Genomic DNA, 14267 nt, shown 5'->3' with positions numbered 1-14267 from the left:
GATCAAGTGGCTTCCCTAACTGATGCCATATACCTGATCCAGAAGTCGCCTTTACTAAGGGAGATGGGAAAAGATAACTGGGTAGCACTGATACACAAAGAATAGGGCCTTGGCTAGTGCCAGAGTTTGTGAGAAAAGACTATGACAATCAGGCATGAAGAATGTTCAGTTTTCCTCTAGTCCTGTCTATTTGTTGGTGCAGAAGAAATGGCAACCCACCAAGTGGGCACTGGCAAATCCTGCAGCTCATCCCCCTGATCCCAATAGATTTGCCAAATAAAACATGAGATGTCCAGTTAAAATTGAATTTCCGATGAACAATGAATACTTTTTAGTAGAAATATGTACCAAATATTGCAAGTTTAATCCTCCCCCCCAACCCCCCTAAATAAATCTGACAACTCTCTCTAAACCCCAGCCATTTCCTGTTTTCACTTTTAAGCCTTTATTTACAGAGTGCTTTGGGTATCTCTGTTCAGCAGAAGGGTGTCGGTCTCACTCCTGAGTGGATTGTGCTGGAGAGCCGCCATCTTTCAGAGGAAGAGGCCTAACAGTTCCCCCTTCTGGAAGATCTAGGATCACCTTGGAAGGGGAACTAAGGAATGTTGGGAAGAATGTGGAGCCAGGGGTGTGGGGAAGATCTGGCTTCTGGTCCCAGCTCTGCTTTTGGCTAAATAATCTTGGACAAATTACTTTGCCCCTGGGGCCTCTTTTTCTTTACCTTGTAAAAGAGAGGGATTGAATGGAGGGATCTGAAGTCTCTGAGTGGGGAAGGCTGGGAAGAAAGTTCTACTGGGGACGTGGAGAATGGGGCTGCTGAGAGGAGCCAGAGTGAAGGCAGGACTTCCCTTCTTCCCCACACTCTTGTCGCTCTGCAAATGTGGGGAAGAATAAAGGGCGACCGGTATGAGAGAGCCTTGCATGCTACTGAGCTTGCGCACCTTCGCTTTAACACAAAATGGGCCTGACATGCTGGTGTTTTAAGCCTTGATGGAAAGTTCTCTCTCACACCAGAGTGTGAGGCGGGGCAGCTCAGGGTGCACCTCCTCCCATTTACCCACTGACCTGCACATGGTGCCAGGGGGCCATGTCTGCAAGAGACCTTGAGGGTGTGGCTCTCTGGTTGGCTTCGAAAGCAGAGGTACAGTGTGCCAGGGTCTGACCTACTCCCTCTGTGGGGACACCAGTCAGGAAATGGCATGGCTGCTGAGCCCCAAACCTCCTACTGACACAGGCTGGTTAGCACAATCCTCATCAGTAATCCAGGGACTCCTGAAGGGGCGGCGACACCAGAAACAGATGCCTCCGCCAACAGACATAAACCGAGAGCCCACGGAGGAAAGCTCTAAAAGGCCCCTACGGGCTTGCAGTTGGAAGGAGAAGGAAACATGAGAAATGCCAGACCCCATCTTGAGCTTGAGCATCAGAAAAGGACAAAGAGCCTCAAAAGAAAACACATGACTTAGGTCAGCCTGTGGAAATCATTTTAGTGGCCCTGCGCGGCAATGGGAAAGCCAGCTTGACAAATCGGCGTTGTCATTTAATGTTTGTAACATGAATAACGGGAGAGACAAACTACGCCCGTGTTCACGGGGAGCCTGGCATTTTAAAAATACCTGGCTCTGCTGACTTTCGTTTCAGCCAGGGAGAACTAACTGCCAAATTCAGTCCCCCTGTGCAAGACATCACGGGGAACAAATGCGAATAGTAACATCTTACACTTGGCCAGGGATTTTTATGATACAAGAACTTTTACCTCATTATAATCCTTTAAGGTGGATGAGTTAATATTATAACCACTTAAATGATGCAGGAACTCTCTAAGGGTGATCAGTTAAGCACAGGAATAGCAAACTTGTGATAGCTATGTTGACATCTCCCCCCACCCCCTGGTCCATGGCAGACATCACCGATTAATTATGGCATTCTTGACTGATGAACTGATTGTGATCTCAGAATCCTTCTCTTTAAACATTTTTTCAAAAGTGGAGGCATAATTTATATATAGTAACATGCACAGAGTTTAAATGCTCCGTGTAATAAAATCTGACAATCGTATACACCTTTGTCACCACCACACAAAACAAAATATAGAACATTTTCATCATCCCAGAAAGTTCTCTCTCATGCCATGTTCTGGTGGTCAGTGTCGCCCCACCCACCAGATCATTACTCAGGTCAAGAAGCCACTGGCCTGAATTTCCTTGCCATATCCTGCCAGAATTCACCAAGGAAAGTTTATGGTTTAAAAAAAAGAAAGAAAAATATGATGAAAATATAAAACCTGCTTGATGGGGGAGAGGAGGTTTGGGACTTTGTTCTGCTGAGCAAAGCTGTGGTTTGCTCCCATTTTGAAGTGTTTAGGACATGGAAATGCCACAGAAGTCAGCCTACATCTGTAGCTGCGGATTCAGGACCACCAGAGAGACTCTTCAGATCAAGAGAAGGCTGGGAAGCCAAGTCCATAAGATGAGGGGATACCTCTGCTAAGGAGAGAGAAACAGGTATCCAGGACATTCATTCATTCATTCATTTATTCATTCCTCAAAGATCTACAATGCACCAAACACTGTGCCAAGCACTGGAGGAAAAAAAAGGATGAATAAGACAGATTGATGATTCATAAATAAATTAAGTAACACATGAAAGAAAGCATGGTGCACTCAATTGGCTTTATACTCTAGGAATTTTTAAATTAAATGAATTCTTGGAATCCAAACACAGAGCATCAACTGGCCCTTGATGTCTGGACAGTTTATGTGGCAGGTACTTCAAGTGCAATAAGAGCCTGAAAAAATTCAGCCCCACATAAATTTTGAGGCGTTTTCCAGAGGATAAGAAAGAAAGGATTGTAGGGAGAGCAGTGCAAGCAAAATGACTTAAGTTCTTTCACTCACTCCATTTTTTCCTTTGGTCATGCGATGACTGTTTGTTGAGCACCTCCTGTGTGGCCGGCGCTGTGCTAAGCCCTGGAATCAGGGCACCGTTAGACCCCAGGCCATTTTGGGGTGAACTGGAACTTCCTTTCCTCCCTCTAAATCTTTGCTTCCAATGACTTTTCTGTGAATGCAGCAAGACCAAGTCTCCTCTGCGATGCTCTGGCCCCTGTGCGGAGGGCATGACGCACTGTTCCATCTGGAGAAGAGTGCCTTGTTTTCCTCATTAGTGGGTATTTCTGAAGCACCAGCTTGGTTCTGGAGCTTTCCTGGGTAGTGTGCTCAATGGTGCTGGGAGCTGCCCCAAAGAGTTAGAGAATCCTTTGTCCTGGACCCTGGGGTGTCATTTTTGCTTAGACTTTGAAAGCGAATGGTGGCTTCTGTATTAGTTTCCTGTTGCTGCTAAAACAAACCACCACACAATGCAACGCACAGTTGTTATCCTGTAGTTCTGGAGGTCAGTTTGAAACGGGTCTCACTGAGCTAAAATCAGGGCTGTGTCATTTCTGGAGGCTCCCGGAAGAATCTGTCCCTTCGCTTTTTCCAGTTTCCAGAGGCTGCCTGCATTCCTTGGCTGCAAGCCCTTCCTCCACCTCCAGTCAGCAACGCTGGGCAGAGTCCTCCTTATGCTGCCCTTTCTCTGGCTCTCCCTTTTGAGTCCTTCTTCTATTTATAAGGAGCCTTGTGATTGCACTGCGCCTTCCCAGACAATCCAGGAAAGTCTCCCTGTTTTAGGCATCTGATTAGCAACCTTATTTCCCCTTTGCCATTTAACCTAATCTAGCCATAGGGTCCAGGGATAGGACATAGACACCTTCGAGGGGCATTATTCTGCCCACCACAGATTCTTTACATTTTTTTTTCTATTTTTCTGGTTTCTCTTAGTAGTTTTTCAAATTACGCCTGTGAGGTTGGTTGATAAATTTCAAATCTCATTGGGTACCTAAAGCACTGAGAGAAGCCCAAGGCCTGCTTAGGGCTACCAAGAAGACCAGTCAGGGTTAAATCTATTCACTCATTTCCAACGTGTAGAATAATATGTCAAGTAGAAAAAGCAAGATAGAAGAGAGAATGTATAGTACAATTTCAATCTCATAAAAGTTTATTTTATAGATGAGTAATTGTGGTGGAAAGATTGGAAGGGAATACATTAAAATTCTAAGAACAGTGGTATCAGGATGTTGGACATAGATTACAGATAGTTTTCTTCTTCTTTTTTGTATAACATAAAACATTTCAGTAATATGGTTAGATTATATTTGTAAATGAAAAATATGTTAAAAATTATTCTATTACACCCACCATCTTCTCATACATATTTTTCTATTCCTTCCCCAACATCAGCTTGGACCACAAACCACCCATCCAAAAGTTACTCTAAACATAAAAGGAGACAGAAGGGAGCCGGGAGGGGAGATTCTGGGACGACGCAGAAATAAACAACAGCAGGAGGCTGGCTGTGACGGCTTCAGACTGCTCAGGCCTGCCTTGGCTTTGCCAACCAACCCCAGCTTCTGGTTTCTTCTAAACTGAATAATTAGTGGGCATGGCGTGGCCTCTTATCCCTGCTCTACGGGGAGTGCTTCCTTTGATGAGGGACTGGCTCCTGCTGGTCACCTTCCTGGTGCCCACCAGGCGTCTGTAGGCAGAGGGGTAGAGAGGACCCCCTGCACCTGTCCCCATCCCTGAACTGGTTGTCATGTCACCCACCCTGGTGCTGGCAGGCAAGGGTTTTCAGAGGATGGAAGCACCTGGTGCAGGCTGTGCTCCCACCCAGCAGCTACGGGGTGGCAGGTGCCAGAGTCCCCAGGAAGCCAAGAAAGGCCCAGACAGCCAGCTGCCATCTTACCCCAGAGGGTGGCCAGCCTTTGTGTGCACCAGTTGACAGAGGGGTGAAGAGAGAACCCCAGAAACCCCAGGGCTGGCAGGCAAAGCCCTCCACACTTTGACCCCACCCACTTCTGGTACAATTCCAGCTAAGACTACACCTCTCTAATCACCCTGCTTTCCCTGCCTGTTTTCCCCTCTAAGCTTTCACTCACCCATGCCTACAAGGTCCCTTCCCACCTATTTTTACCACAAGATTCAGCTCAAATTCTACCTCCTCCAAGACACCACGCTATCAATCACAATCTCGACCTTCTTTATACTTCGCCAGCATATTAATAAATTATAGTCTAGCCCGGCAGGCGTGGCGCAGTGATCGTGTGTTGACCTATGAACCAAGAGGTCATAGTTCAATTCCCATCAGAGCACATACCCTGGTTGGGGGCTCAATCCCCAGTGTGGGGTGTGCAGGAGGCAGCCGATCAATGATTCTCTCTCATCATTGATGTTTCTATCTCTCTCTCCCTCTCCCTTCCTCTCTGACATCAATAAAAATTATATTTAAAAAAAAGAAGAAGAAGAGTGGTTTTAACTTTGGGAATGTTTGAACAATGTCCTTCTGTTAAAAAAGAAAACAAAACAACAAAAAACCAAGCAACATATCTGTGTGTATTTAGAAGTGTGAGAACTCTGACATCTAATCGCCTGACTTAGCATTTATCTTTGCTCATTAGGAAGTTAGGTCATCAAGAGAGTTGAAGAGTAGGTGTATGTTGAGCTATAAAACCCAGACGTATTGCCACATGCATCTCATTAGATTCATATATAGAACTGGAGGTGATGTAAGATGCTTTAAAAATTTAATTGCACCTCCTGTGATAGCCTCGATTCTCACAGGTCTGAATGAAGCCTACATTTTGTAGGTTTCCTGATTCACGGTTCAGCAGTATAGATTCTTCTGTAAGCAGCACTGCTTTATCCACTTGCCATCTCCCCACTCTCCCCTCCCCATTTTGGCTCTTTTACTCTGAGCATGGTGTTTTTAACTCTTGAGCTATGCTACTTGGACGAAGAAATACTGACCCTGCAGAACAGACGGTGTGGGCACTGGTGGGCTCAGTTTACAGTGGTTCCAGTCCGTTTCCCTTGCTGATCCCACCTGGCTCTGCAGCGTCAACCTTGCTCTCTCTTTCACTGTCTGCCTCCTTCAAGGTCACAGATTTTTATTTTCTTTTAAAAATTCCCTGACTTACCTACTCTCGAGTTCTGGTGTGATTACCTACCTAGTTGCATAATCTCGAGTGAATTACTCAAACTTTCTGTGCTTCAATTTCCTCATCTCTAAAATGGGATAATAATAGTATGTACCCCCGGTATTCATAGAAAGCATACATGAATCATACATGGAAAGCACTTAGAACAGTGGCAGGAACATAGTAAATACTCAAATATGTTAATGAACATTGGTATTTTTATTTGTGAATATTATTTTGTAACCTGCTTTTAAAAAATAGGCTGTGAATATTTTCTCATGCTATTCATGACTAATACATGACTTTATTGCCATTCTATGACTATATCATAATTTATTTAATCAATGTTCTATTGTCAGACATTTATTATTTTCAATATTCTGTGTAATAATTAGTAACCCTGTAGTAAACATTCTTGTGCATAAATTTCTGGGCACATCTCTGATTATTTCCTAAGGCAAATTACTAAAAGTAGAATGATGAATCAGCGAGTATCAGCCCTTTTTCAGGCTTTTGCCTAAATGCCTTGCAGATATGTCATGTGAATTTGTGCTCCCAAAGCATTAGACGGCTCATTTCCCCACAGCCTTTCCAGCACCGGACATTATGGTTTCAAAACTTTCTTGCCAGTCTGTAGTTTTCATAGTCAGATGGTGTGCACTGTAGTTTCCAAAGCTCTCCTCTTCTGAGATCTTCATTTTTTAAAAATCTCAAGCCCCTTTTGAGTTACTTCTTCTGTAATTTTAATCTATGAAGTCTCTATCAGAAACTCCTGCTCCATTACTATTCCTAACCTTTCCTTTCTGATTTCTTCACACCATTTCTCTTCTACCCGCTGGGAGTTAGACTATAGTGTTCTGTTTGGGTCAGGTATGTGTTATAAATCTAGTAGATAAATACTATAGGAAGACAGGAACTTGCTTTTTTTCATTGAGCCCAATCTAACCAAAAATGAAGCAGTTCCATAAAAGACTCATCTCCTTGATAGTAATAAGATGCTTGTTGCCCCAAATATTTAAGCCATATAGACAAGCGTCTGACAGCTGTGGAAGGGATTCTTCTCTGGCAGTAAGTTGACCTACATATTAGTGTCCAACTAGGAAAACAGAACCCTCCAAATCTTTAAACATAGAAGAAATGTAATTCTGGGAATTGGTTACCCAGGTGGTTAAAAGCCAAAACGATGATGAGGTAACACTGAGATTCATAACATTAGGAAGCCAGCACCACCCTTAAACTGCGGACAGAGGGAGAGCAGGTGGGGTCACCTGGAGGAACCTGGAGCCACAGTGGGCCTGTCTGTTGGGAACTGGACCACAGAGGTGATGCAGATGCTTCTCACCACCACAGGTAGAACGGGAGGGGAGAAATACCCTGGCTTTTCTCTTCTCCTTCTCCGATCTCCTTCCAATGTATTCCACTGGCAAATTCAGTGAAAAGCCAGTGGACCCAGCTGTCTGTAGAATTATATGTAGTCGTGGTCAACCGGACTGTGCTGAGAGCAGAGTACTGGGAGCGTGAAGAGTGGGTGTGAGCACAGAGAGGCCGAGGCCTGCCACGGCGATTGCTGGAGGCCCTTCCAAGGTAATAGGGCCAAGTGCAGAGCATGCTTGAGGCCTGCCACGGCGATTGCTGGAGGCCCTTCCAAGGCCACAGGTAATAGGGCCAAGTGCAGAGCATGCTCGCCCTGGAGAGGTAGGCAGTCCTGAGTTTGAATAGTGGCTTTGTCATGTACTAACTCTGAAACCTTGGCCAACTTATTTAAGTTGGAGTTACGGGAGGTCTGAGAGCCTCATTTACAAATGCTCTCCCTCTGTCCTCAGTCTTATGAGGCCTTTGTAAAGATTAAATAATTGCTAAAAAATAATAGTCAGCATTCAACAACAATGAACTTCCTGTCATTCAAGAATTTATGATTGTAGTAACTATACATGGTGTGAGATGGGTACTATTGGGGTGATCACTTTGGAAGTTATATAAATGCCTGAAACTAATATAATTAATATTGTACATCAACTGCATTTAAAAATAAAAAAGATATTTTTAGAAAAGAAAAAAAGAAGAATTTTAAGACAAAGGACAATTGGGCATTTGGTCAAGGTCATTACGGTTCTCTATATATTGCAAGAAGGAAAAGGGGCAGAGGACTCTTTCCTTCCGGAAGTTCTGCTGAGGGTCAGGTAGGTGATAAATTGCCCAATAGTGACACTGAGAGATGATCTAAGGCCATTGAAAGTATCACCCATGATCAATTCCTTCATTCCACAAACACTTCTGGGTCCTCACTATTTTCTGGAAGTGACTTAGACATGGTCCTCACATTCAAGGAGATGGCAACAGATGGGCGAAGAGATAAATCGAAGTGCATGACGGATGTGTACTGAGGAGGGAGCACTGGGCAGTGGGAGAAGGCTTCAGCAAGGAGCTGACCTTTGAGTTGTGTTTTGAAGGATGAGCAGTTGTCCAGCTGTAAAAGCAAGGTCAAAGGGGAAAGTCACGAAAGAGTGTGACTTGTTTGGGGAATGGTGAGCGAGTCACATGGGTGGGGCCTTGAGGGGTCCATAGAGGAGGTGGAGGTAAGAACAAGTGGCAGAAGTGGCTAAAATGGAGGAAAAAGTCAGCGTGTGAAGGGCCTGGTGTAAGAAGCTAATTAATGACTTAATTCTGTGGGGAACAAGAAACTGCAGAGTAACGCATCATCTGTAACTTAGAATTTCTTAGTGTGACACATGGTCCCAGCCTCTCTCATGCATGCAGCTACATAGAGCAGGGGCCATGTGTCCATCTCGTAAGACATGAGAAAGTATGAATCAGAAAAATGAGCACAGGGGCTTTTCCTTAGTATTAAATCCAGAGTGGAAAAAAGTCCTTAACGTATCCTGCAGATGCTGAAGGGCTCAAGGTAAAATATTCCAAATGTTCTCTCTCCCATTTCTACAAAGCCGAGCACATCGGAGGGGCAATGCGGCTGCTTGTGGTTCTGAGGCAGGATCTCAAGGATCTGGGGGGAACGTTGGCTGGCCTGGACCTGTCTGAACGCTGAAAAGGAGTTGTGTTACTCTAACGGAAAGGAAAACACAAAAGGATGAAAATATAATCCTTTATGCTTTTCAGAGCCCTCTCACTTACATCACCTCATTCAGGCCTCGTGACAGTTGTGTGTGATAGAGAGTACTGAGATATGGTCCGGTTTAGAGGTGAAGAAATGGAGGCTGAGGGTTGCCTGCCTTCCCTGGGATCTGAGAAGGACTTAGACCTAAAGGTACAAATGGATTTCTAGCCACGCAGGCCCAGCGCCTTCCCCGACCCCCGACAGTGCTCTGCCTACCTGTCTCCTTTCGTGAGCCAGGATGGCTTCTCTGAGGTCCCGAAGCGTGAGCAGCTTCGGACCCAGCCTTTCCCTGTGGCCTTTGGGGCGCCAGGGGCCTTTTCTCCTCTCTCCGGGCGTCCATGCTGATAGGGCCAAACCTTCTGAGTAGAGGATCAGGACTCCCTTTCTGGTGCTGAAAGTTTTAGGGAGTACGAGGCTCCATGTGTGCTGGGTGGGGTCGCCCTTATGCTGCGGTTTGCAGACCAGGACATAATCTTCTGGAGACTTCCAGTTCAAGTAATCCTGCAATGGAAAGCAACCACCTTGATCGATTCACTGTGGACAGCACATTAAAAATTTTTCTTTTAAATTATATTTTTATTGCTTCTAGAGAGGAAGGGAGAGGGAGAGGGAGTTAGAAACAGCAATAATGACAGAGAATCATTGATCGGCTGCCTCCTGCACGCCCCCTGCTCGGGATGGAGCCTTCAACCCGGGCACGTGCCCCGATCGAGAATCGAACCATGACCTCCTGGCTCATAGGTGGACGTTCAACCACTGAGCCACACCGGTTGGGCTGGACAGCACTTTTATAGCACATACTGCTTGTGCAAGGTGTTGGACATTTTTTTAAGTGATTGGTTTTCTCCGAGCTGCTCACATGGTGCACAAAACACAGTTACTCTTCTGAGCAACTGATTTCACATCTCAGAATTAGTAGGACCCAGGGCACGGTCCTGTTTTACTCCATATGATTTTCAGGGGAACTACTCGTGCCTAGAGGCTTAAATAGGGTAGAGTTAGGTTACAGGCCAGTTAGTTTCTTGGTATGCAAGTAAGTCGTCAGAATTATCAAGGGCAGCAGATAACTTTGAAATTAGACCTGGACTAGCTGGCAGTTTAAAGAGGAGAACGCCATTCCAACCCATCACTCCCGCTGGACACAGGGAGAATTTCTATGCATTCCAGATGCATTGTAACTTTATCTAATTTGGCTATTTTGGAGCCTATAAAGTAGTTACATATCTTGTAAAAGAGTAAATGCCATTGTCCACAGAGGTTCTTTGAAACTCTATATATGTCTTTTAATATAGCAAAGGTCAGATATCATGACAAACTACCATGACAATGGAAATCTCTGTATGAGCCAAATTTTTTCAAAATACCCCCAATGGAATTTTTATTCTTGGCAGAATTCAACGAAGTAAAATTGCAGTACAACAAGGGAATTTTGCCACTACTTTAAAATGAAAAAAAAATGTTTTTTGGCCTGTATTAAATCTGAGTCCTGTGGGTTGAATTCCAGCAAGTTCAAGGAAGCCATTGAAATGACAAGAACACACACAGCCTTCCGACCACAGAGCACAACTCGAAAAACCAGAGCGACATCAGCTTGCCTAGAACCCAGGTGGAGATTCTGGTCTTGAACCAAACCATCCGAATTCTAGACAATCTGGAAACTCCATCAGCCTAAAGCAAACGAGGCTGTAGGTCGGCGTGCAGGAGGAAGCAAGGGGGTCCCCGGGGCAACCTTGGGGTGTCAGGCAAACCACCTTATTTTCTTGAGTTTCACCAAGCAGGGAAGATCTGCCACTGACCCCCACCACCTCACCAATCAAACAAACCCAAACACGCATGGCTCAGCTCCAGATGGAAAAAGAGAGCATTCCTCCCGCACTGCCCCCCACCCCCACCCCCACTCCCAATATGCCCTGATTCGGCTGTAAAACTCACCTCTGGTTCAAAATAGACTTCTACCTTCTGTTTGTTCTGGACCCACTTGCCGTGCCCCCGGCTCAGGGCAGAGAGCGGGAACATGTTTTCCCTCTGACCACCCTTCTCAAGGGCAGTTCATCTTGGGTTTGAAGGCAGAAAGCTGGTCACACCTCAAGATTTCCTGAGCGCAGCAGGGAGCCCGAGGAGACCACAAACACTGGGCCTTTTTTATTAAATGCATTTCCCCCTCGTACAGCAGCTTCTTAGTAACAGCCGGCCACACAGTTTAGACAGTGTGTGTCTTTGTCTGGAGAAAAAATAAATCGCAAACCCAAACTCCTCAAGCCCCGGATTGTCTACTTTCTGGGCAACCTCTCTCTCCCCTTTGCCTGTGGCCTTGTTGTCCCTGGTCCGGTTGCTCTGTTACCAGCGCACCTACAGATCCGGCCACAACACCATCCTTCTCACTGCAGTGGAGGTTGTTTCCTGGTTGCTATGGCAGCGCAGGGAAATGCAGTCCCTTAAACCGGCCCAGGCAAGGCGGAGACTGCCGGGGGCAGTGTTCACACACTGGGAGAGGGAGGGTCAAACGGGCATTGAAGGGGCCAGGCTCAGATTTCAAGTCCTGACTGGGGGAGGAATGAGGGCATGCTGAGATGTTTTTTCTGTTATCACAGCACTCAGCTTGTTTTTAGAGCCGCTCACTGTCAACCCACCGTGAGTAAATTCAGAGAAGTCACCACGGTCACCTAAAGCGACCTGTGAAGTTTTCCTTGGCTGAGCTCCAGCACCTCTTCCCCTGGACATGAGGCCCTTTATGGTCATTGCTGCTTTGCACGAGTGAGTGTGAGATCCTGGGAATCTCCAGAGAGCTTTGCATACCTGCTTACCACCCAGGTGAATGCCATCTCCAAAGAGGGGCTACTTGGGAGGGACAATTGGGGGGCATTGGGTTGCCACAATGGCTGGAGGCCAATACTGGCATTGAGCAAGCAGGGGCCTGGGATGCTGGAGGCTCTGTGGTGTGTGAGACTGTCCCACGTAATGAAGAATCGTCCGACTCTGAATGCCAGTAGCATCCGTTGTGAGAAGCACTGCTATGGCCTAGGCTGCTTGGCTCTCCTGGATGCTGACACTGTGAGGACAGGAGGCGGGGGTGGGGGGTGGGAATGTCAGGGAACAAAAAGATGCCTTTGCTGTGATCTGTGGCCCTGCTTTGGCCTGTCATCTGTCAGCTGAACCTCCATGGCAGCCTGTGGGAGTGTCCCCTGCTGACCTGCACGAAGAAGTCTAAGAGGCCGAGGGCCCAGTTACCTTTTAGATCTCCCTCTGTGGCTCGGCCTTTCCCAGGAAGCAGGCTCAAGCCTCCTGAGGAAGAAATGGAGGTCATACTGTATAATCAAGTTGGGTTCATCATCAGGAATCAAGACAGTGAACATAAAGGCTCAAAACTTTATTGTGGAATTTAGTCAAAACCACAATAAATACAATTTCAACATCCATTAGGATGGCTATTATGGAAAACAACAACCCCCCCCCCCCCAAAAAAAAGAGAAAGAAAATACCCAAAAAAACATCTACAGAAAAGAACAAGTGTTGGTGAGGACAGGGAGAAATTGGGACCCTTGTGCACTGTTGGTGGGAATGTAAAATGGTGTAACCGCTGTGAAAAGCAAATAGTTTGGCAGTTCCTCAAAAAGTTAAACAGCCCTGGCAGGTGTGGCTCAGTTGGTTGAGCATCATCCTGTGCACTCAAAGGTCGCCGGTTCCATTCCCAGTCAGGTTTGGGGTTTGGTCTCTGGATGGGAGGCAACTGATCAATACTTCTCACATCAGTGTTTCTCTCTCTCTCTCTCTCTCTCTCTCTCTCTCTCTCTCTCTCTTTCTCTCTCTCTCCCTCCCTCCCTCCCTGAAAAATCAATAAAAACACATTTTAAAAAATTAAACATAGAGGTATGATATGATCCAGCAATTTCACTTTACAATTCCACTTCTGGGTATATAACCCCAAAGCAGTGAAATCAGGGATTCAAGCAGATATCCGAACACCCAAGTTTAGAGCAGCATTCTTCACAATAGCCCAAACATGAAAACAATTCAGGTGTCCAACGACAGATGAATGCATGAACAAAATCAATGTACACATACAATGGAATATTATTATTATTTTATATTTTTTATTAATTTCAGAGAGGGAGGGAGAGGGAGATAGAAACACCAATGATGAGAGAGAATTATTGATCAAGTGCCTCCTGCATGCCCCACACTGAGGATCGAGCCTGCAACCTGGGCATATGCCTTTGACCAGAATTGAACCTGGGACCCTTCAGTGTGCAGGCCAATGCTCTATCCACTGAGCCAAACCGGCTAGAGCTAATGGGATATTATTTAGTCTGGAAAAGAATTTCTCCCATTCGCTCCAGGGGAAATTCATTCTCTGAGACCACCTGATTTGGAAATGTGAATTCACCCATAAAAAGGTCATCTAGGAAGTGACCTTTCTGAGTCTAAGCTGAGTGAACATCTCACCTGGGACAATACTCAGGTGCTCATCTCTCTCTCCTCCACCCCTTTTAACACTGTGGCAAGGCTACCAGGCCTCTAGGGTAATATATGAGCAGCCAGACCATAGCCCATCGCGGGCCTCTCCTAAACTGTCGTGTTTACATCCACACTGGTTAATATGGACAATGAACAGATGTACAGATCAATTAATAGACAGTTAAAAGCATTTACTCAGTCCCCACAGCAGTTTATGGAAAGTGCATTTAGAAAGCAATCGAGATTACTGCTATTCTAAAGTGCTTGGGGATCCCAGATGAAAGGCCCCTGTAACTGGAAAGTATTTATAACTCAAGAAGAAATCCTCCACACCCACCTCCTGGCGTGCCTGACTGTCAGCCCATGCAGCCTGTCTGTTTAAATTGCGCTGTAAATCCTATAGGGTGGAGACTGTGTTGTTATCCCTTGTAAAGCATCACGAATAACCATGGCGGTCTAAATAAATAGGAACCACATGGAACAAAGGAAAGAGATGTTCCTTTGGCCATGTCCCCACTGCATAGTCAACGGCCATGTCCGCACTGCAGCCAGGAATTCGTCCCATGCTCCAAAGTGCTTGGGGTCAATGGATGCTCCTCTGGGGAAGTGGCTGATGGGATAGTGTCAGGATTCTCAGTCCCTTTTATTATTTATTTATTTATTTATTTAATCCTCACCCAAGGA

The 14267-nt window shown here is 45.8% G+C and overlaps 1 protein-coding gene across 5 annotated transcripts in view; it reads right to left on the bottom strand.

Annotated features, from left to right (window-relative positions):
* KIAA2012 (KIAA2012 ortholog) overlaps positions 1 to 11580 on the bottom strand; it is a 92170-nt gene extending 80590 nt beyond the window's left edge. For all 5 annotated transcript variants that reach the window (XM_014528828.1, XM_014528830.1, XM_014528835.1 and 2 more), the window contains exons 1-2: positions 11061 to 11580; positions 9345 to 9629 (exon numbers count right to left, since the gene is read on the bottom strand). In XM_014528828.1, the coding sequence (XP_014384314.1) occupies positions 9345 to 9629; positions 11061 to 11144 (369 nt within the window). In that variant the 5' untranslated portion in view covers positions 11145 to 11580. The remainder of the gene's footprint in view (positions 1 to 9344; positions 9630 to 11060) is intronic.
* Between the last annotated feature and the right edge of the window lie 2687 nt (positions 11581 to 14267).

Source organism: Myotis brandtii, unplaced genomic scaffold (genome assembly GCF_000412655.1).
Source record: "Myotis brandtii unplaced genomic scaffold, ASM41265v1 scaffold1162, whole genome shotgun sequence".
Classification (NCBI taxonomy): Eukaryota; Metazoa; Chordata; class Mammalia; order Chiroptera; family Vespertilionidae; genus Myotis; species Myotis brandtii.
Note: the sequence above shows the minus strand (reverse complement) of the source record. Positions and strands in the feature narration are given on the sequence as shown.